Raw genomic sequence first — 22,890 nt, 5'->3', positions numbered from 1 at the left:
AAACCCGGGTGCTCTAATGTTTGGTTCAGTAATGTATTTTAGCGCTGTGCATGTCCTTCTATTGAGGTGTGTGTGTGTGTTTGTCTATAGGACAAATTCAGCACTTTTCATGAAAGATATTCTGCAGTGAAGTGGCTGTTTTCACAAAGCACTTTTTTGCCCTTCAGAGCACAAGCTAGCATTTTTTGCTAACATTGAAAATTTTCAGCAATGCATGTGTGAGGGACGGGTTTTTGATAATAGAATGCAATTCAGATGGTTAAATAGTATTTGCAAATAATTCTTAGCATTTCTTTTACTCCTTGTGGAATGCCAGGTAGGTGTTTTGCTGCAAATGGCAGAAACTATAGACAACTGCAGTCAAGTATTTCTGCTGACAGCAGTAAACCCCACCCATCCTCTACTATATGAGGATAAAAAAACACCAAGGATTATTTGCAAGCACTATTTGACTCAAGTGTGATGTCATTATTTACTTCCAAACCCAATGTTCAGACTCAAGTTCACAATAGATGGTAAGGACCTGAGTTAAGAAAGCATTTGGCACAGACCTCAGTCAACAGAATGAACATTAGCTGCACTGCTGAATCAGCAGGCAATAGCTCTATAGTAGGTCCACAGGTTTTGTGATTGCAACTGAACAACATAAATAAAAATAATGGTGGTTAATAGACATAATGAATATTAGAATGACTAATGCCTAAAAATTTTACCTTCAAAGCATCTGCTTTCACTTGAGTTGTGTGTGAGCCACTTGGCTACAGTCCTTAAGATTACAGATTGGCAGAAAGTCAAGCGAGGACTCAAAAAGATTACATGAGAGCCCTGGTGGATTGCTGGTTTCACCATGGGACAGCCCGCAGTCCTCCAGGATTTAGCAAAACAAGACCACTGTCCAGGAGTCTGGCTAAGTCCGGATGCTTGGGATTTGGGCTAAGGTCGGTTCCACTGCAGACTACCAGCTTTGTGGAATGAAACACCACACATATAATATTCAGTGCTTCTACAACTATAACAAATAATATGTTATTATGAGCAATCTTTGCACCAAAGAAAAAAGTTTTGGGGAAACACAAATGGTTTGAATCATCAACTAATTTCTACGAAAGCAAGCATGGAAACTCCTGCGAGCCAGTGGTCCGTCTGATTGAGAGAGCAGCTGCTTTAGACATCAACAGGACCTCACCATCTGTGCCCATCCTGACAACATTACAACCCAGCTCCCCAGGAATGAAATAATTAGCGTCACCATGCTATTCCCTCCTCTGATCTCGGATAACGCTAACAGATGCTAGCATTTTCTCCACCTAGAACAAGATTAGCTGAATTAGCGCAGAGACGCTATGCCCAAATGAAGGCACTACGCCGCCCAGCCTGGGACTGGCTATAGCTACATAACCTGCCTGATAAATAGCACTAATACGCCGCTCCTTACCTAATTCCAGCGTTTTCTTTTATTCTTTCTTTTCTTTGTGTGAGGAGCTTGTGAGCCAGAAAAAAAACTGATGATAGCCTTAAGAAGTCATTTTTAATCATGACTGTAAAGTCATAATACTTGGCTTCATCCAAGGGCTTAGTGTGGAATTCCCTACACCCCCAACCTTTTAGTCCCCTAGACACACACGCACACACACACACACACACACACACACACACACTGAAAGAAAAACAGCTGAGGTGAGAGAGTAAGCAAAATCTAAAAATCTGATTGCAATATTTTTTGTTTTTTTCAGTTGATCACAGAGGCAGGGCTAGGTGATGAATGAAAGACACTATAAATAGTCCTTTTGGTTCCTGTCATCCCTCATCTTCCTTCCCACAGTTAGTTCAGGTCAACGATAGAACAGGAGAGGAATATCACACAAAACAAAGTTTTAGTGGTGGAAATAAGCCACCAAAGTTCAAAACCATTTAAATAAAGACGATTCCTGTGCACACACACATTACATGGCATCTTTAATTGTGTGATCATTGTTTTCGGTTGAAGGACCTCTCTTGGCCTTGAGAACTATCAACCACGCAATAAAAGATGCAAATGTGATATTTACAATTCTCTCCCCGTCTCTCTCTCTCTATCTCTCTCTCCCTCTCTCCCTCCCTCCCACTCCCTGGTCACACTGTATTGTGTGAAATCTTTCTGTGATAATGACTTTCTGTGTAGGTGTGAGTAGAAGCCCTTGTGGCTGTGGACAAGGCAATCACTTGTGAGCTTGTTAGGACCAATAAAAGCTGCTGTCAGTATCTAAACTCGGAGGGTCCAAGGCTCAATTATGGCACGGTTCAGGTGGCTTTCATTGAAATCATTATGGGAATATAGGAATTATGAATAACTATGGATAATTCAATGTAATAGTCAATGTGGTATGGCAATGGCAACGGGACAAACAGAACAAGCCAGACAACCGTGTCCACAGCAGGGATCCTGCTGTCTTATGCCTTGGGATCCCCCAGCACAAGACTTGGGATCTTGCCAGGAGTGAGACACTGAACCCCGGCGAGCTCCAGGGACGCTGTTTAGAAAAATATCCTGCACTCCCTGCAATCCCTGTGGAGGAGGGCAAGTGAAAACAAACTTTTCCTTTGGAGAAAAGAAAAGCTTTCTACCACCTTTTGTTTGTGTTCCTCAACCAGCCAATGAAGTGGACAGTAGGTGCTGGGGTGTACAGAGAGATGAATCCATTTCAATCTGCCCAGTAACAGTAATGTACAGCTTAACCACATGACTTTGAGTGACAAGCAAGAGGACTGGGCATGTTGACCCAGTCATATGGGCACTGTCCTCCGGCGGACATGAAGGGCATGTTTGCCCTTGTTATGATGAAGCAAGGGTGATGCCATTCAAGCTGAATTTGCAGTGCTTGTTTTTGTGTCTCTTAAAGACTTGATAGAATTACAGTTATTACTAGTCTGCTGACACCAGAGACAACACATTTGCTGACTAGAGGCTAATTGGATGACAGGCTACCAAAAATGCACAATAGATGTTTAGATTTTGTTCACCAATGACCTAAAAGCATGTGGTTTTTATGGAAATCATAGAGCATTGAACTGCTTAGCGATGCATCTCTCTGTGTATTGCTGTTTTCTCCTGCTGTAAACCAAGGACGCTTATCCAGATATGAGGCATGGGTTGAGTCCACATTTGAATGTGAGTGTGTGTATTTGTGTGTGTGTGTGTGTGTGTGTGAGGGACATTTATAGATGTTATTAACAGCTATTCCTTTTTTGCTTTGTTCATTAATTACTTGTTTTTATCCTGCACCTGAGATAAGGTTTATTTGGATACATAATTTTCTTCAGTATGTCTGTTAATTACAGCGTTCCACTAATGATTTATAGTCTACTTAAGTTTATGTGTGTGTGTGTGTGTGTGTGTGTGTGTGTGTGTGTGTGTGAGAGAGAATGAGAGCCAAATAGAGATACTGATTGTGCGTTAATTACCACACCCTAGTAATGAAGTAGTCTATCTGGTCTTGTCTCCCTCCCCAGACCTCCCCAAGGCAGCGGTGAGGATCCTCAGCAACATGACCTTCCTGTTTGTCAGTCTGTCCTACACGGCGGAGTGTGCCATTGTCACCGCTTTCATCACCTTCATCCCCAAGTTCATTGAGTCACAGTTTGGTATCCCTGCCTCCAACGCCAGCATATATACTGGTAAGACTCTCTCTCTCTTTCTCTCTCACTCCGGTCTTTTGTTCTTTTTACCAAGGTGCTATCGCCACAGCATCTTACAGCAGCAGCAGGAATTAACGGGGGCTTGGGGCAAAAATGTCTGTGAAATTCAAAATGAGGAGGTAGAAAAAGGCCCATGATAATTAGGAGTATCCTTTTTTTAATTTGTCAAATAGTCCCTTGTGAATTGTGGAAGCTTGTGACCAGAGGTTTCTTTCCAGTGTGTTCTGGACTAGCAAAATTGAGCATTTTTTTTTATCAGAAAACAACTGAGCATACAGCCTGAAGCAGTACAAAATGTTGGCACCAAACAGCCAGCAGTAGAAGAAAATGTTGACTCCACACAAGCCACTGTGTCAACAGAAAATAAAACAACCAATATCGTAAAAACCTCAACAATCGAGGGGTGGAAGATGGACTGGTTGGGGACATAGAGGGGAAAACGGTGCCATCCTTTTCTGTAAAGCCTGCCATGAGTTTCCAGCAGTGGGAAAGAAGTGTGGGACATGTGGGATATGATTTAAAATAAAACAAATCTCACTGGTACAAATTGAATGTTTATTTACCAATATTCAATGCTTATTTTGTAGTTCAATTAAACGGCCCAGAAATCGAATGAAAATGCCCCTAAATATCAGATCATGGAGGCAAAATGCCCTCATGTATTTTCTTTGAACTGTGTCTTATTAACAAAAGAAAGTAAACAGTCTACTGTTGTGAAAACTCAAATTTAACTACAAATCTTCATACAAATCCCATGAGCTGAGCTGTTCGTCATCAGCAGCATGTTACTATACAGATTCTGCACCTGTTTACTCTCACATTCTTCTCCAGGCGCGCGCGGTGATACGCAGTCAGCGGGCAGTGCTATGACTCATGGACTCCTGCTGGCTTTTCATTCAGAGATACCATTACATCCCCTGACTGAAGCACACAAGTCTCTATTGACTGCATGCGTCACATGCACACACGCACATACGCTCGGACTCCTGGGCTCTGCCTGTAATTTGCGCATCACATACTGTGCAGCGTACAAACCACTCGTCTTATTGCAGCAAGGATTGATTGCAAACTCAATTCTGGCTATGAAAGCAAAAGGTGTGTGTGTGTGTGTGTGTATTCTGCTCGCTAACATATGGTCATTTCCAGACACACACACACCTACACATTCACACACAATGCCATTGCCTCATCTCAGTTGCCTGTTGCCAGGATACAAGGGGTAAGGGCAAACGGGTGGTGCAGTTGCCATGGCTACCCAAACGATGCCAAGCTGTTGGGATGTGATGATGATGGGAGAGGCGGAGGAGAGGGCACTCCTGTTGACGGGAGCACAGTGACTCTCTGGGCTGCCAGATGGACTGACCAACTGTGATTCTTCCCCTCGTTTTTTTAAGAATGACCAGACGAACCAAGAGCGTCAAAGTAATAATCTGACCCGTTTTCATGCCGATTGATAGAACACAATAGTTATTCAACCCAGTTCATGAAAGCTTTTACATTTCCTGTTCTAAACACTGTGTCGGATAGGTGTTTTCTGGGGAAAATTCTCTGGCGCACAGGAGGTGATGCGTTTTATATTTCTGGCAGCAGCAAAAGCAGCTTGTTCGGAATAAATAGAGGGAGAACTGGGTAGTTTGCATGAGCAGCGATAGCCACCATGGACAAAGAAAAGAGCGGTACGCACAGAGGAAGACGTCACAGTACTGGCCACACTGAATGCCAGGCTGTCCCCATGAAGTGCCGGGCAAAAACACCACAACAGTGACCTCTTTACACCAAACATGCCCCCCCACAAAAAAAAACAAAACAGAATATCGCAGTTTACCAGTCTGTATCTTGCTAGAGCTGCCACTGCTCCATGCTCATTAGCTACAGAAATAGCACTATAACACATCACACACACCTCCCTCAGCTGCAGATTCCCTATGCTGCTGCTGCTGCTGCTGTCAATTTCTCTGTCGTTTTTCAATTCACTGGCTCCCCCTTATCTCAACCACTCTTCCTTTTTAGATATCTGTTTTCTTTTTCTCTCACTTCTTCCCTTTGTCCCCCGTGTTTTTTCATCTCGTCTCTCCTGCACAAGCTGCGGTTAACAAAGGCCGTGAAAGAGCTTGTCAGAGTCATGACTTCTTTTCCTGTAGGATCTCATAGATATATATCACTGAACACTGACACGCATGGAGGCAAATGCACACACACACACACACACACACACACACACACACAAATCACCATATTTCTCTCATATTTACGACAGCATACTAGCTAGTAATCTGGATAAAATATGTGTAATCATTTATGTAGCGACCACCATGGCAGAACAGTGTGTGTGTGTGTGTGTGTGCTTTCAGTCACTGTGACATGATATCCGGTTTGGATGTGTGGATGTGTGTGTGTGTATGTGTGTGTTTAATCCCATGGAAAGCACAAGCTTTTACCACAGAAACACATGCACTTACAGGATAATATTAAGCTACAGCTGTCTGCTGCCCGGCCCCTACTGAGAGCGCTCCAAGAGGGCGCAGCAAATGTAGTGTGTGTGTGTGTGTGTGTGAGAGAGAGAGAGAGAGGGGTGTGTGTGTGGGCGGACACTTACAGTATACCCTGTGACATCGCTCAAAGACAAATCCTTCTCTCTCTATATCTCTCTCTCTCTCTCTCTCTCTCTCGCACTCACGCACTCACGCACTCACTCACTCACTCACTCACTCACTCACTCATTCACTCACACACACACACACACACACCCACACCCCAACAGCAGATGACATCTCTGTGCACTTGGATCACTTCTCTGTGCTGATCCTCTGTCTCAGCCGCCCTCCAGGCCCCCCACCCCCCCAGGCCCCCCACCCCCCCACCCCCCCTCATCCCGCTGTCTCGTTACCCAGCTGAGAGCGCCTGTGGCTGGGCTTGGGGACAGGCATGTGCAGCCTCTCCGGGCTTTTACTCCTCCGGTGGATTTGCACAATGACCCTTTCCACCCCGTCCATCCTGCCAGCAGCCAGCTTTGCCTTTTCTCCATGCTGTCAATTAGACTGGCTCTACTGGATAGAGAGCACGTGTTTTGCCCTGCCACAGGCTGAGATGAGTCACTGGTAGCCTGCTCGGCTGAACTAGCCCTATATACGACTATACTGAAGTTATTTATTCTTTGTTTAACCAGGGTAGTTACACAAAGATTGACGTCTGTCCTGTCAAACAAGGCTTCATACAAAATGTCATATAAAAACATGTCACATTAGCATCTCATACAGTCATGTTACTCAGCCTGATGGAAATAGTTGTTTTATGGCTCTTTTCATTTTTAGACGTTGGTCTTCTCCTGCCACTTTGCAGGTGTGGGTATAAATTTCTGTGATGCTAAACGGTAATTAATTCAGTGTGAACCTTTTCGATGTCAGAATTTGCTGCTCTCTATTTCTGTGCGGCGCCTGTAATATCAACACCTCTGTCTTTTTCCTCCATCTCACCTACTCTTTTTTTTTTCTTCTTCTCCCTCTCACATCTTCCTCCCACCTCCCCCTCCGCTTTCTCACTCTCCGACTCTCTCCCACCTCTCTCATCCTCTCCCCATCTTTTCCCCCACTCGCTCTCTCCCTTTCCCTCATCTTCCTCCCTCCTTTTTGCTCTCTTCCTTTTTCTTTTCCTATCCCACATCTCTCTCGCTCTCTCTCTCTCTCTCTCTGCCCTAGGTGTGATCATCGTGCCCAGTGCCGGGGTGGGCATCGTGTTGGGGGGCTACATCATCAAGAAGCTAAAGCTTGGCGCCAGGGAGTCGGCCAAGCTGGCCATGATCTGCAGCGGAGTGTCTCTGCTCTGCTTTTCCACACTCTTCATAGTGGGCTGCGAGAGCATCAACCTGGGAGGCATCAATATACCTTACACTACTGGGTAAGGACAATTCCTTTTATATTATCAGAGATTTATTATAGATTAAACATGGAGAGAGAGAGGGTTAAGTGAGAAAAACATGGTAGTAAGTTACACACTCATCCCCTGATTTACACTACTATCAAAACCACATATTTTTTAGCCTAGTTATAGTCAGTAGAAGTTCCCCCCTCCCTATTCTGCATCTGTTCTGTGTTAGCCGTGCAAGATTTTCCCAACAATTCCTTTTGGATGCGGAGCAAGAGTGCAGCGGAAGTGCAGCAGAGATGCCTAAAGTATGACTTCTTCAACACCAAAGTTATATTTACATTTATCTTCCAATACAGGATACTCAAGAACTAGAGTTGGCACAAAAGCCTGCATAAGCATATGTTTTTTTTTGCTGTGTAAGCTCCCTTTCCATGATAATATATGGACTATTCTGTCTATTCATGTGCACAGGGATTTGTGTGAACAGGATAGAAAGATGCATCCAAACTGCTTATCCCCGATTATGACCTTAGTCAGGATATGTACTAGTATCCAGAATACACAGACACACACTGTTGGAGGCTATGGTTCCAGGGTGCTGTCACTGTTCCCATCATCATCATCCGTTGTGGCGTTGAGGCGGAGTGTGAATGATTAATTAGCAACACTGGCATCTGCTCTTGTGGCTCCGATGAATCACTCTGCCACCTCTATTTCTGAAGCTGCTGCTCAACACCACATCACCAGCTATGCTGCACAGTTAACAGTCATCCGATGTGTCACCGCTACGGACTGAAATGTGGTGTAGAAGTCTGCTTGTACACACACTTATGAACACACACACACAGACACTCATACAAGACGCGTACAGGCACACACACGTCAAGTATGGAGTGACCTTGGATGATGCATAAGGTGTGACACACGCTGAGACCCGGTAAAATGATTACACACATATTACACACTTACTTCATTATTGATATTGTTTCTTCATACTGATGCTATTATACCCATTGTATGACAACAGAAGCCAGCTCCTGCACAGCAGGTCATTCGTTTAATGCATTTAGGCATATAGTCGTAAGTAATTAAGTCACACAGGGAATTTATTTGTTATAATAAGGTGAACCAATTCAGTTTTTGTAGTGTTGACTGACGGACAGGCCAACAATAATCAGAGGTTGGAATTTTACTAGCCTGCCTAATGAATACTGCACAACACAGGCTTGTGTAAAATTTCCCTTTGACAGGAATGGTATATAATGGAAATGCTACGGAGACGGACCTGCTTGGCTGGTGCCTACAATTTGCAAAGTAATACACTTTTTGGCAAATAAGCTCTCTGATCAACTTACCATGGTGCATCAAGGACATTGATAGCAGTTTAATGTATGTCCGGTATTTGTTTAGTTGATTCATTCGGTGCATTATAACACTTAAGCATGGTCAAGCAAGCTCAGCATCTTCTCAAAAGCACAAGCATACTGCATGCACCACAGAACACTTAACACCGAACGCACAAACTGCTACCATTTTTTTTCTTTGCACAATATTAAGTTGATCAAAGAGTTTATAAAGAGCCAAATAGTCAGAGTTCCCCTTTTAAGTCTCATATGTGACCTATTAATGACCTGAGTCAGTGTTTGTAGAGGGGTCAGCAGGGTCCTGTGAGCCTGTGGGTCTCTTCATTATGAACAGGACTGGTCACCACTCACTGGTAGCACCCACATGAGGAATGTTTAGCCTGAGCCCACCCTTTGTGCCACTTGTCTGTACTCACACGCTGAGTCTAGACTCTGCTCTCTCCCACTGACAGGCTGGTCACTGTCTCGCAAATGTTGTTCTTCAGTTGACTTTTCAGTCTCAGTGGCTCTGTTTTAATGACAACAGTGATGCTATCAGGCAATATTTCCACACAACAATGTGATCCAAAATGGTGTTCAGTGTTGTTTAGTAAAACATATAATATAGCTACCATGCTGCACAAGCTCCACAATGCATTCACCTGGTGAAAACATGAATATAAGAAAATACTTTTGTTTGACCTCCATTTTTTTTTCCAATCAACACACCTAAGATTATTCCATGACACCCACTTCTCCACGGCACATAGAAAACTTGTTCTTGCTAAACATTGACGCATTCTTGATCTTTTGTGGCGGACAGACTCCTCTTCATTCCCCTCTCTCTCTCATACTAGGAAGGCAGACATTCACCCTGTGCTCTGTTCTGCAGTGCTAAACCAGATTAAGCCACTGTGTCCCTTGGCTCTCTGTTTGGGTTTTTATGCGGTGCAGCCTGCATAGAGCGACACAACATCTGGAGGGTTCAATGAGGGCCGAGGCTTTGTCTGGGAAAAGGGCATGTGCGATCAGTGCTGCGAGACTGGGACGCTGGCAGGGTAGATGCCATTTTATGTGCCTGCGTACGCACACACACACACACACACACACACACACACACACACACACAGTCCTGGAATGTGGCACTGTTATGTCAGGACAAGCCCAACTCTAGTGCCTCTCTTAACCTGTGCTGATTTGACAAATTAACTTTACTCCTATGACAGCCACTATAAAATCACCATATGGTCTTGTAGAACACGATGGCTCAGTGACTTAAGTGGTAGTATAAAAATAATATCTAATTCCTTCCCGTTTTGCAGGGAATGAAATACACTGAGAGGTTTTATTTATGTTGTAATAATGTAATATTCTTTGAAACCTCTGTCATGAAAAGAATGAAGAATGTGTTTTTTGGCAGGCGGGCTAAATGACCCACCGTGACATGACACAAATAATCATTTCAACACACACTATCCAATTACACACTTGGGGAAAGAGATGTTGTCTCATTGGAATTGGCAGTAGGTGTGTGTTTGTACATGTGTGTGTCCTTGTGTGTGTGTGTGTGTGTGTGTGTGTGTGTGTGTGTGTGTCTCAGCACCACCCCAGGGCTGTGTTGTGTTAGAGCCTGTCCCTGGCTGTTCCGCTAGGCTCAGTGCGAAGCCTCCCAGAGAAAACCCAGGACTCGCCTCGCTGCTCCCAGTTTAGACGGAGCAGCGGACCTGTTTGGCTTAGAGCGGCCGTTCCCACACTGCCGGGCGACCCGGCGGAGGTCTCGCTTTCTCACCCCCCTCTCTTGTTCCTGTCTCTCTCTCCTTTCTTTCTCTCCTTGTCACGATCATCACGCTCGGATTGTAAAAGCTGGTGGAAGGCTAAATTGAAGTTAATTACAGTGGCTATGTGTAGCATATTAAAATTAATTTTGAGACATTAGTGTAATTAAAGTAAACAAATGAGCCCATTGCTGAAAAGATTGGCAGCCTGTACCAGACTCTACGCTACATTTTACACTTCATGCTGGTTGGATTGCTGTGTTGCTTTAAAGCACAAAGGGATATTGCTTTATGGCACAAAACAGGAACCTTACTTTACAAATACAGCTTAACTGAAATTTCATGTTAGCTTATCTCTGTAACAACATTCTCTTTGCAACAGGGTTTTATGGGAAATGTGGTCTAAATTTTAAGAAACACAAAATGCAGAAGTCCCAATAAAATACTACAGATGGGTGGACTGCCTACTCTCCTTTAAAAAAAAAAAAAGAATAATTAATGCAATGAAGACTAAATATATTACGCCATGCGTTCCGTGTGGAACTGATCAGTTTCTCTCGTTCTTCCCCCACCTTTCCGCTGTCCGTCTGTGCAGGCCGACCCTGACGATGACCCACAGGAACCTGACAGGCAGTTGCAATGTGAACTGTGGCTGCAGAATCCATGAGTACGCTCCGGTCTGCGGCTCTGACGGCATCACCTACTTCAACCCCTGTCTGGCCGGATGCAGCACTGTGGGCAATGACAGCACCGGGGTGAGTGCTCACGCTCACACACACACACACACACACACACACTTGCACTTGCATGGTAGGTAACAACACACGCACGCTCACGCATTGACTTATAGTGACACACCCATGCTGGCTCCACTCATAGCTTCTTTGTTTTTCAGATACAATATTCTTTGATTATACCTTCCTGCCTCAGCAGAATTTGATATATAGGCCTTTTATGTGGAAGAAATAAATGGATTTCGTAGAGCTATGCGTGCCATTATGGTATGTGAACCCATTGTGTTTCTTCTAGCAACAGCCTTAACCAGAAATATACATTCTCCTCCCATATCCCCAAAAGTAAATATGAGACGGGAAGTCTCAGGCTCCACGACAATGTCAGACAGGAAATGATAACAAAATGAGGAAAGGAAATGTCTAGATTCTTTGCTAGATCACGGAATGATTGCACCACACCTATGGTGCCACCCACTGTGTATGTGTGTGTGTCAGTGTTTATTTTCACATTTTTTAATTCACTTATAGTCTTAGTCTTCTGATGAAAATAGCCTTCGAATTTAATCAGATTTTAGTCATGGCATATTGATTAAATTCAATCAATTATTTACAGACTAAAATAGCCTTTAGTCAACTAAAATAATTTTATTATAGTCAACAAAAATACCTCCACTTCAAAAAATAACACCAATCTTTTAGTCTAGGTTACATCTGCAACATTTAAACATTTTCCAATTTTTTCTGTTTTTCAACTCAATAATAGTGAAAAAGTCATTGTTTGTGAGAATAAATTGAATCAAGTCAAACATTAAATTTAATCAGTCAAGTCCAGGTAATCAAACACATCAACACAACATACTGTACTGTATGGAACTGCCAGGAAGAAAATTTGTCAAAACACCGAGGGGTAAAAAGCACAGATACTGAGGAGATACATTTTAATGGTATTACTATGATAAAGATAGTAGAATGGGCAGAACAACTTTTAACAATGGAGAAAAACGTCTGCTTTCTTCATCAATACTAGAATGAAATAAAATCATTTCAAATATTGTCATGGGACAGAATATTTACTTACTTCATGACAAGATGAACACTGGTGTGTATGTGTGTGAGCCAGAGAGAGAGAGAGTGTATATTATGTGTGTGCACTGCATGCTTATATGTGTGTGTTCATGTCTGTACTCGTCTCATGCTGGCTGTGTTTACAGATCAGGAACTACACAGACTGCGGCTGTGTGCAGAGCAGGCAGGTCATCACCCCGTCCTCTGGAGGCCAAGGCAACCAGCTGCAGCTGGTCATAGTGAAAACCTACCTGAATGAGAACGGCTACGCCGTGTCGGGGAAGTGCGACCGCACCTGCAACACCCTCATCCCCTTCCTCATCTTCCTCTTCATCGTCACGCTCATCACCGCCTGTGCCCAGCCCTCCGCCATCATCGTCACACTCAGGTAGGGGGCCGCTTCTGTCAATCACTGTCAGAGACAAGTTTAATTATCCTCTCCGAGACTCGTCTTTTTTCCTGGCTCGTCCCTCGGGATGCAGAGGGGTGATTACTGTTGCAGCTGGTTAGCAGCTGGTTGCTCGTGTCTCACAGCAGTTAGTGTCCTCTCTGCCCAAAATGGCTGTCTAGCTTTCTCTCTATCTGTCCGTCCGACCTAATGAATGGATGTAAATTTAGCATAATTTGTGTCTTTTTGCATCCCTTTTATTGCACTTGTTGGGATGTGCCAATGTTAGTCTTTGAGTTTCAGAGCACAGTGAAGACTAAGGAACTTTAATTTGTTAACTTTATATACTGTGTTCTTCTTTTGTCAGGTCTGTTGATGAGCAGGAGAGGCCTTTTGCTCTTGGGATGCAGTTTGTCTTGCTCCGAACTCTAGGTAAGTTCCAGACCACATGCACTAAGTGTACAAAATATTACGACCACGTACTTTTTCTGACCTGGTGAGTCGGGGTGAAAAGTTACGATCCCTTATTGATTTAATCTATTATATCCACTTCAGCCATAAAGAGGAGATGTAGAGGAAGTGGAGGAGACTGCCTCTCTCCATTCTCTCCATTCTCTCTGCTACCACTTCACAATTTTCGAGAAAGACTGGAATGCAGCACCGTAGTGGTCTGCTTCTGAACTTTTGGGTAGATGGGTGTAGAAAAGCCTCAGGGGTTAGTAAGCAGTGCCCTAACATGCCTCGGATCTTCTTGGTATGGCTATGTGAACATATAACTGTCAAATCACCTGTGTCATAAAACATCCCGAGAACTGTGTGTGTGGGTGGTAGGAGGGACTTTGCATGTGCGTGTGTGTGTGTGTGTGTGTGTGCGCTTGCATGTGGTTATAAAATTGGAGCAGGGATAGGATCTTTATAATGATTTTAAAAAAACCCAGAGGCAGCACAAGTACAGTAAAAGTGCATAGTGAAGCTGAACTTCACTATACTGCATGTCTAAGAAGAAGTTTTTGCATTGCTGGCAGTGCTGGGTCAACATGGTAACATACTGTATTTCTAATCTAAAAAAAATGGTGCCACCAAGTGGTGGGGTGCCTGTATTGCAATACAGTTAAACCACATCCAAGGTTTTTGCTGCGAGTGACATTATTTATTTGCGTCATAGCAGCTTATCATTTTCTGTGAATAAAATGAAATCTCTCTCTCTCTCTCTCTCTCTCTCTCTCTCTCTCTCTCTCTCTCTCTCTCTCTCTCTCTCTCTCTCTCTCTCTCTCTCTCTCTCTCTCTCTCTCTCTCTCTCTCGCTCGCCCCCCAGCCTACATCCCTACGCCCATCTACTTCGGTGCTGTGATAGACACCACCTGCATGCTGTGGCAGCAGGACTGCGGCGTGCACGGCTCATGCTGGGAGTACGACGTCACCTCATTCCGCTTCGTCTACTTCGGCCTGGCCGCCAGCCTCAAGTTCGTCGGCTTCATCTTCATCTTCCTCACCTGGTACTCCATCAAGCACAAGGAGGAGCGAGCGGAGCGCTGGCGGCAGCGACTGCCTCCGCTGGGCACCGTCAGCGAGCTCATCTGCCACGCCGGGGGCCAGAAGAGCCACGCCCGCACCCGCTCCTGTCCGGTCTTCATCCCGCCTCGGCCCGACCCGCCCGCCGCCCTGTTGCTTAACCGTGGCCACAGCAGCCTCAGTTGCCCCGGCAACGCCCTCAAAGCAATAACCCCGCCCATCCTCTTGCCGCATCACCACAGAGGCTCCGCCCACGTCTGAGAACAGGCCAAGCCTCCCTCTGGAGTCCGTCGTGGCATGTGCCTTCCTGCTTCTGTTTCTGCGCCATGCGGTGTCTGCTTTACACCGATCAGACACCGGGGCGGGGCTCCGAAGCTCTGACTGACAGGCAGAGACACCAATGGACTGACAAGAACGCCCGCCATACTTAAAGGGCTGGTCATCGTTGTCCGTGATAATAGACCGAAAGATGCTCCAATGGACCTGTTTTTTCGATCCTGAGCATATCATCAGCTGCAGCCACACACAGCATCCACAGAAGGTCAGACCTCCATTTCAAGGTTTGGATGATGTAAACGAGACATCACATGGTGCTACTGTAAAAGGGGCAGGGCATTATAATCTCCTCTGTACTGACTGGTGGGAATAGACAGATGACTCATCATCAACACTGCGTCTAAAGCACAACTGATAAACCTGTACTATGCAAGATCCTATGTACAGCTCCTCCCTTCTCAGTACTGTACAGCGCACTCTGTATTCCCTATCTGTACCTCTTTCTTCCCGCGTTCATTCACAGAAAATACCACCACGTTGTAGTCAGCTCATTGAATGTCATTAGCAGCTAATCCCATTGTTCCATACATTATAAGAGGTGGGAACATATCAACCCTCTCTGTTGTACATTATGAGCCGTTCCTCCAGTTCTCTAGTCATACTTGTCGGTGTAAACCTCTGGTTAAGTCCAGATGTGATGTTTGTGTCTTCAAGATGGACAAAAGTGGGATTTCTTTTTTATCCACTCACCTCCTTTTTCTTCCTTTTTTTGTAACAGTGCCTCTCAGGCTGTCTTGGCCAGTTCAGTATAAAGCTAGCTACCAGGTTAAATAGCTAGCTACCCAAAAGCCAATCACTGTCCTCTTAGTTGAGGGACAGTATTCTGCTTAGTTTCCCTCTTCTGTGTTTGGGAACAGTCGTCACCAGTCTTGAGTCAGTGCCTGGTGCTCTGCAGTGGAGGAAGAAGTTTGTTAACGTAGCTTAAAGCCGACAAGCACCAATGGTACAGTGTTTAATGTATTCTATGAAAAAATCAATCTTGTCAATAAGCAAGAAATCTATATCTTATTACACTGCATCACACAATTAGCCAAGCGGCAAATAGGAGCAAGGAAAGTAAGTAATGTATCTCATCTCTGACCATGTGCTGAAGCTACTGTAGGTCCTAAAGATGCGACCACACTTGAAACAAGAACTACCAAGGAGATCTAAGAAATGTGATGAAAACAAGTACTGTAATGTTTGAACACTGCTGTATTGGAACAAATCTGGCCCACCTTTTAATTGAGATTTTATCTAATCCATTACAACGATCAGGAAGAGATGCATCATTTTGGCTTTGTATTGTAATGGCTTCTCCATTCTAATGGTCATCAGATGTACATAGTAATTATCTAGTAGTCTAGGCTTTTAAGAAGTAGTGCAGCAAGCATGTAAACAATGAAGCCCATTTTATCAACAGGAGTAATCTGACATCGTTTTGATTATTCAGTTAATGGTGTTTGGGGCCCTCTGGTGGACAGAGAGATGGTTGCGTGAGAAGGCCAGTGGATGTTGCTGTAGTCAGACCTAAAGTACTATGAAAATCTTGGTTAAAAGGTTAATTATTAAACTTAATCACTGCGCTGAATTTACCACTCTGCCACAAAGAATCCTCAAGCACAAAGATGATCGTTTCCTTTGATGACAATAGTTGAAAGATGATCTCAGGCTGCTTTTACTCTGCAGTCGATCTTCTGGTTATATCTGCTAGGTTGGTGATGCAGTCTACACATACCATTTTCTATCAGATTTGTGTGTCTAGACAGAGGTATGTTGAAGCAGCTTGCATGAGTATTGAATGTTAGCTGATGCCTCATTCTGAAATCATTGTCATCTTAACTTGGGCTAATGTTACACCTTCATGTAGCCTGTACTGTGGATTTATTTCCCTTTTTGAATAGGAATGGTAGTGTTTCTCTCTGAACTTATTTGGCCTTTCTTTCCCTTGTTAAAAAAATGGATTATGTGTCAAGACACAAATTGCATTGCCTAGTGTCACATGTATTTGTTTTCAGATGCATACAAAAGATCTGTGGCACGTGATCAGAAAGTCACATTTTTGGGAGTGTGTAAATCCAGCCTTAGAGCTTAGATTTTTTGTTTTGTGGAAACCCAAGATAAGTCTAATCATAAATAAATTGTATTTTATATTCAGATCAGCATGAATCCATTTTAACTGTTAAAGGTTTGCGAAGAAATAGAGAATCTTGTGCAGTGATTACATTTCAAAAGTTAACATTTTTGTCCAAGTTTCACAGTATTCTGCAAGGTAAAGATTGTCAAATGGTAATTGCAGTGACTAATGCCAAATTATGGGTTTTAATCTTAATATTATCGTGAATTAGTACCTCAAATTACATATTCCTAAGTGATCATCGTGTAAATATTGACAAATTAAATGAAGCATATTATAGAGCTCACACATAGTTAGAAGCCTATTTATGAACTAACCTGTGACATTGTAGTCAAATAACACTAAACAAAAAATAAGACTTAAAACTACAAAAAAAACAAGGAAACAACAGTGAATTTGTTTCTCGGTGCCTGAACAGTATTCACATAGGAAGGGTTGAGTTCAGCTTATGTAATGGGGGGGGGGGGGTTGTTTTTATTGCAATGTATTTTTTTTTCTTTCTGTAAAGACGACTATACAATTGAGTTGATTGATATACTGTAGTTACACTACCCAGAATGCCCCTATATCTCCATTTGTCATGATTCTCTACCCTTCTCAGTGTTCCATATTTATCACACGCTCAAAAAAGGAGTGCCAATCTAGGATTATTGATCAGGTCCCCTGCTAATGTGATTGGAAAGCTTCAGTCTGTTCACTCCACCTCATGGCTGCTTATAAAACTCAATAGTTCAGTCCTCAGTTCTGATTGGCTGAATCGCATTTAAAAGCCGTTGTGAAATACTTGGTAAACGCACACCTGTGAGTGCATAAGAGCCAATTTAAACATTATAAACATTATTGTTTTTAAGTTAGAATGGTGTTACCATTTTATTAAGGCAATAAGCCACTGGAGGCCATGATTTACAGTAATGTAAGAACAGCTAAGGGTTTTAGGCGCTCTGTGATCCACGGCCTCTTGTGGTTTAATTAAGAAATGTGTACAACAGATCCAGAACGGACCTCTGCACTCAGTAGCATCTCCCTCCAACAGTGAGGCCGAGTGAACCGCACAAGGGCACGCTTTGCAGGGAAGGGTAGAGAATCAGCTGGTACCTCCATAGCCATCCCGTGACAGTGAGGGCGAGTGTGTGTGTCGGTGGGTCAGACACACAGTAAGGCAGAGGGGTTGGTGTGTGTTTGTACAGATCGGCGCCTGCTGCGGCCCTCATCCTCCCCTGTACTGTACTACACCTAGCTGGGATTCAGTGTCCTGCGATTCAAATGCCTGGACTACTACTCCGATACAGATGACTTCAGGTAGACTGTAGATTTGCTTTACCGTTTTCTTTTCATCAGTATTTGAACTGAAGGTGAATTCATTTCATGGACTGAAGCTGTATTCTGAAAGTCGAGCTCTTTTTGCTTTGTGTTCCTCAGGAGCAGAAGTCTAATTGATGTTTGTGAACACTTGGTTTACAAATGCCTTGAATACTTGATATTTGTCATTAAAAATTGAAAAATCAACTTTGTGTCTGACCTCATTGGTGCCAAGCGAGTGTTTATAGAAATGTTATGTGTGATTGTGTTAGAGGTGAGGTGGAAAGATAAAAGTGCTGAATTAATTCATCACAAAGAAGCTACTAAAAAGGTAAAAAATAATGTTGGAACATCACTATGAAGGTTGGAAGGGTTTATTTCTTAACAGCTTCATGGCTTTCCTGAAACCAGAGTTGTTGCAATACTTCTACACACATTGTCAAGAAAAACAACAGTACCAGTTTTTGCGGAACAGTTGTGGTTTCTAAGCAGAAGGTACATCTATGTATGTTGCTGTTGGGTGGCATCAAGGAGTCACACCCAACAGAGATTAACCACTGGCAGATAGAATAACGATGCCTTGGACCACTTAGTTTTATGCAATGCCTGCTGTGTATATACTGACTATACCGTCATAGACAAAGCTGTAACAGTGTACTGTTGTATAACCAGTTTTATGGGACTATACAACTACATTCAAAGTGAATTGGCCATGTGCAACACTATACTCTCGATTATCAAAGCACTACAACATACAGCACAAGATTATATGGCGACATTTCAAAAAAAGTTACACAATGAACATGTTTTCTAACCCCTGGTGATTGTGTGAGCCTTTGTGATTAATAATGATAAATCTAATTTATTCAAATTAAAATGTAACAAAAATGTGTAACTCTGCAACAACAGCAGATGCAATGGTGCAACTAATCAGACCAGTGTTTGCAAGTAATTCTTAGCATTTCCCCCCCCACCTGTTTCTAGTACCAGATGGGTTGGGTTTGCTGCAGCTGGATAATTCAGATGATGTCAGGGAAGCTGTCAATCATAAAAGTAAATTGACTTTGAAATACTTTCCCATGATTGTCTAAATATTCTGGTAGTCATACTGCCGTATGAGACAAATTTCTGCTAGTCCAAGGAGGTTAAAACAAACACTACGAATTACTTGCAAATATCTAAGTTAAACAACATTAAACAAAACCAAAAACATTAAACAAAACCAAAACCATTATTCATGAAGCATATCTATGTTCATTTTGTAACTTTTTCAGAAGTGGCAATCCAGTTTTTGTCTTTGTTTTAAAAAGTAGTCAATAGAAATTATAATTTCATAAAATCTGGTTTCACAGTGGACACATTTTTCAAAGCCGAACAACAGTGGAAGGTGAGGGTCATAATGTGGAAATGTTCAAAAGTGCATTTGGGGTCAAAATGTTGCCATTATCTAATTGGTGAGTGGTTACTTTATGATGGAGTGCGCTGTGATTGGGTAGGATGACTAGTCTGTTCCAAGACTGGAGCGTACCTAAAGTTGGCTAATGCTAACTATCCATTCAGACGTTGAAATGGTTTCACCACTCTAATAATCTGTTTTTCATAAAAAATATATATTAAAAACATCAATGGTGTTATCCATTTGGAATTTAACATCTTTAATTCCAATACTTAAGTTTAGCTGCGTTAAGGCTTTTTCTTTTCTAAATATATATTTGAAAAAACAACATAACACTGTTTACTAATAAATGGGAGCACCTGTAAAAAAATAATAACTTTAATACTCATAATACAGCTCTGACTCTGACTGAGGTGACATCACTCGCCATTGCTCTTGGCGAGCTCGTCTCCCAGTCACTGTGTCTCTGTGTCTCTATGGCGACCAGCCGCTCAGTGGCCAGCTGGCGCATGCGTCTGCCTCAGAGGGTCTGATTGGAGGGTTGAGGCAGAGAGCCGCTGCCCTCGTAGTCCAGGGTGAGGGGCAGCGCCTGTCGAGGCGGCGCCTGTAGCACCACCCCTACGCTCCGCGGGGCGCCAGTCTGCGTGGCGGGGGGGCTCCCAGTGGTGCTGGGCTGCACCTTGGGCCTCAGTGTCTGCGGGGAGAGAGGGAGGTAGCCTTGGGCCTGGAATATGTCCTCCTCCTCCTCAGGCTCCAGGCCCAGCCCCAGGCCTGGGCTCCGCTCGGGGCCGGGGCCGGGCTCCAGCTGGGCTTGCAGGCTGTTGTGAGTGCGCAGCAGGAGGTCGTGTCGCGTCTCCAGCTCCGTCAGTCCGTTCCCACTAAACACCTGTCCCTCTCCGTCCATCTCCTCCAGCTGCCTGGCCCACACGTCGCTGCGGACAACGTCCCCGCCCCTCCTCGGACCTGATGATGATATCGTCGCCGTCGCCGATGACGGCGACATCGCAGACGCCCCGTGTCTGTCGATGGGCCTCTCAGGAAGGTCATTCACAACAGATTCCAGCCTGGGCGTGGGTGGTGGTGACGGTGTTTTGCTGGGGGCGGGGGTGGTGAAGCGAGCCTCCGTGACCAGGCCGGGCCAGACGTCCCTGGCTGGCGCCAACTCTCCTCCGCTGCCCTCTTCGAGGCCCCCACCCCCGGCCCCGGAGCCCAGCTCTGGCAGGGAGGAGTCGTCAAGCTTATGGGTTTGGTTGAATTTGTTAAAAATGTGTCGCAGTGCAAACATATTATCTACATCCTTCTGGAAGTTGGCCCAGTCGTCCGGGCTGGGGCTGTAGTCAGGCCTACATTCATACAGGCTTTCGTTGATGCTATACAGATCCTCCAGTCCCTGCCAGTCCACCTCCTCCTCTGTCAAGTTAGGCAGCTTAACCCTGTCGTCCGTCCCATATTGGCTGTGTGCTGGGGATGACAGAGAGACAAGGGGAGACTGTCAGGGTGTGGAGGAGTGCACCAGTAAAGAACAGGGAGCTCTTTTTCAAGTTTGCTCAGACAGCATGCAGTCATGCCCAGCGTCCGGCTCTCACTACAGCAGCCAGCTCCATGGGGTTAGTGGCCCCGGCAAAACACACACACGCACACACAAATACACTCACACACTTCAAAGCAGCATTACTAGATAAACACAGCACCCACACTATGCTGAAGCCATGAGTAGTGCAAACACATGCTGCTCATATTAGAAAGATAGATTGAAAAAAACAAAAACATTTTGTGATCCTTCATCAAAATAAACTGAACATATTGGCTAAGCCTCACAACAAAACAAGTAATGGCAGAAGTAATGATAGGCCTGGGCTGGATTGAAATAAACACCCAGGCAACCTGGAATCAAAGAATTAAACAGAGGAAAAAAAAGTGATCAACTTCTGCAAAACAGGAGAATGTTCAGGAGCAAAATGAAGTAAATGAGCCTGCTGCTGAGTGGTGTATCCCCAGAAAAAAGATAAATGAATTCAAAATACTAGCAAGGAAGAAGCAAATGAAACAAAACCAGAGCATGAGGCTAAATCAGAGTTGGGCTCAGTCTGATGATGTCAATACAGCCAATTCAGAAAAGACAAAAAATAATTGATCAAACTGAAAAAAATGATGCCTGTTTTGGTTGGTTTTCCTTGTGAAATCAGCTTTCTTGTAACTACGGCAACTACTTCAAGCTCTGATGTGGAGTGAATGTGTCAACTGTAAAATAAAGAGAATGGAGATGGTTTGACATAGGCTTAGAGACTCACAGGAAGGAGAGGCTTGGTCTCCTCTTTGACCACTTTCGATGCTGCTGTTGCCTGGTAAGCAGGTGCCAGAGACAGAGGTCAAAAGGGCAGAGGTCAGCGGGAGGACAGAGAGGTCACGGCAACTCAAGTGTCCACTCTACCACTAGCTAATGCCATGGCAAAAATGAATGTCATTCTAAATGTCATGTTACGCTAGCACATAATATGGTGATGACTGTGTTTATTTGTGGATATGGCTGGCATGGAGGATGAAGTTAAAGCTAATATGTAGAATGTGATGCATGAGGGAGATGATAACAGTATCATGCATTTGCATTCCCGTGCACTTGATGTTCAGGTGGGTCTCAGGTAAAAGCACATTTTCAGCACCTCCTCGTATGGTTTTTTTATTTTTTATTTTTTAAATTCAGCCATGCTATCCTGAGAATAGCCAAAAACTACCAGAAAGTGCCAACTTTGTGTTTAGATTTCAACTTGGGCGATACAATTTGTATAAAATTTGCGCCCTCTGCACTCGCAAGCAAAGGTGTGAAAATATAAGGCAGAGAATGAGTTACTGCACAAATGAACTGGCTGATATGAGTGTATGTTCAAGTAGCCTCAAACATCTGCAGACTGACATTAGACAGCAGATAAAGGTGCAGAGAGATGGTGCCCACAGGAGTGACAACAAAGGAAACTGCTTTCATAAGTACATAAATAAAAAACTCAAAAGGTCTGTTATGAATTGTTAGCGTGTCCCCAGCATGCAGCCACAGATCAAGCGCCGGCACTCCATGGATGGATATTAGTGGGAATGAGGCAGTTCGGCCCATGCAGGTGTTAAAGAAAAGCCACTGAAGAGAAACAAAAATTGTGGATACCTGTGTGGCTCATAGCTTCCTCCATCTTTACCTCCTGATCAGAAAAATAAAAGCAATTGATTGTTAATGCTTTGCATCAAGGAGATGTGGGAGGGGAATAAATGGTTCATTCACATTGAAGTTTTCTTCATGCACAGCTGCTACTCCCTAGGGAGAAATGCAATTATTGGATGACGAGAAGGGGGGAGTGAGGAAGGGTGCAAGGAGGGGGAACTTAGGGGATATGGCTGGAG

General features: G+C 44.0%; 2 protein-coding genes across 4 annotated transcripts in view; one reads left to right on the top strand and one right to left on the bottom strand.

Moving 5' to 3' along the window:
* Positions 1-14,617, top strand: part of slco5a1 (solute carrier organic anion transporter family member 5A1) — a 37,138-nt gene extending 22,521 nt beyond the window's left edge. The window contains exons 4-9 of the mRNA XM_071517747.1: positions 3,490-3,654; positions 7,371-7,569; positions 11,253-11,412; positions 12,603-12,844; positions 13,212-13,276; positions 14,160-14,617. Of these exons, the coding sequence (XP_071373848.1) occupies positions 3,490-3,654; positions 7,371-7,569; positions 11,253-11,412; positions 12,603-12,844; positions 13,212-13,276; positions 14,160-14,617 (1,289 nt within the window). The remainder of the gene's footprint in view (positions 1-3,489; positions 3,655-7,370; positions 7,570-11,252; positions 11,413-12,602; positions 12,845-13,211; positions 13,277-14,159) is intronic.
* A 3,850-nt stretch (positions 14,618-18,467) lies between these two features.
* Positions 18,468-22,890, bottom strand: part of sulf1 (sulfatase 1) — a 40,835-nt gene continuing 36,412 nt past the window's right edge. For 2 of the 3 annotated variants that reach the window (XM_071517745.1, XM_071517746.1), the window contains 2 exons: positions 22,658-22,691; positions 20,798-20,964 (listed from right to left, as the gene is read on the bottom strand). In XM_071517745.1, coding sequence (XP_071373846.1) covers positions 20,931-20,964; positions 22,658-22,691 — 68 coding nt within the window. In that variant the 3' untranslated portion in view covers positions 20,798-20,930. Of the gene's footprint in view, positions 20,965-22,657; positions 22,692-22,890 lie in introns of all 3 variants that reach the window. The other variant, XM_071517744.1, reaches the window with a different exon arrangement.

Source organism: Centroberyx affinis, unplaced genomic scaffold (assembly GCF_046629955.1).
Source record: "Centroberyx affinis isolate AG114_WGS23_722 - 3 ecotype Tasmania unplaced genomic scaffold, CSIRO-AGI_Caff_v1 ptg000519l_1, whole genome shotgun sequence".
NCBI classification, from domain to species: domain Eukaryota; kingdom Metazoa; phylum Chordata; class Actinopteri; order Beryciformes; family Berycidae; genus Centroberyx; species Centroberyx affinis.
Note: the sequence above shows the minus strand (reverse complement) of the source record. Positions and strands in the feature narration are given on the sequence as shown.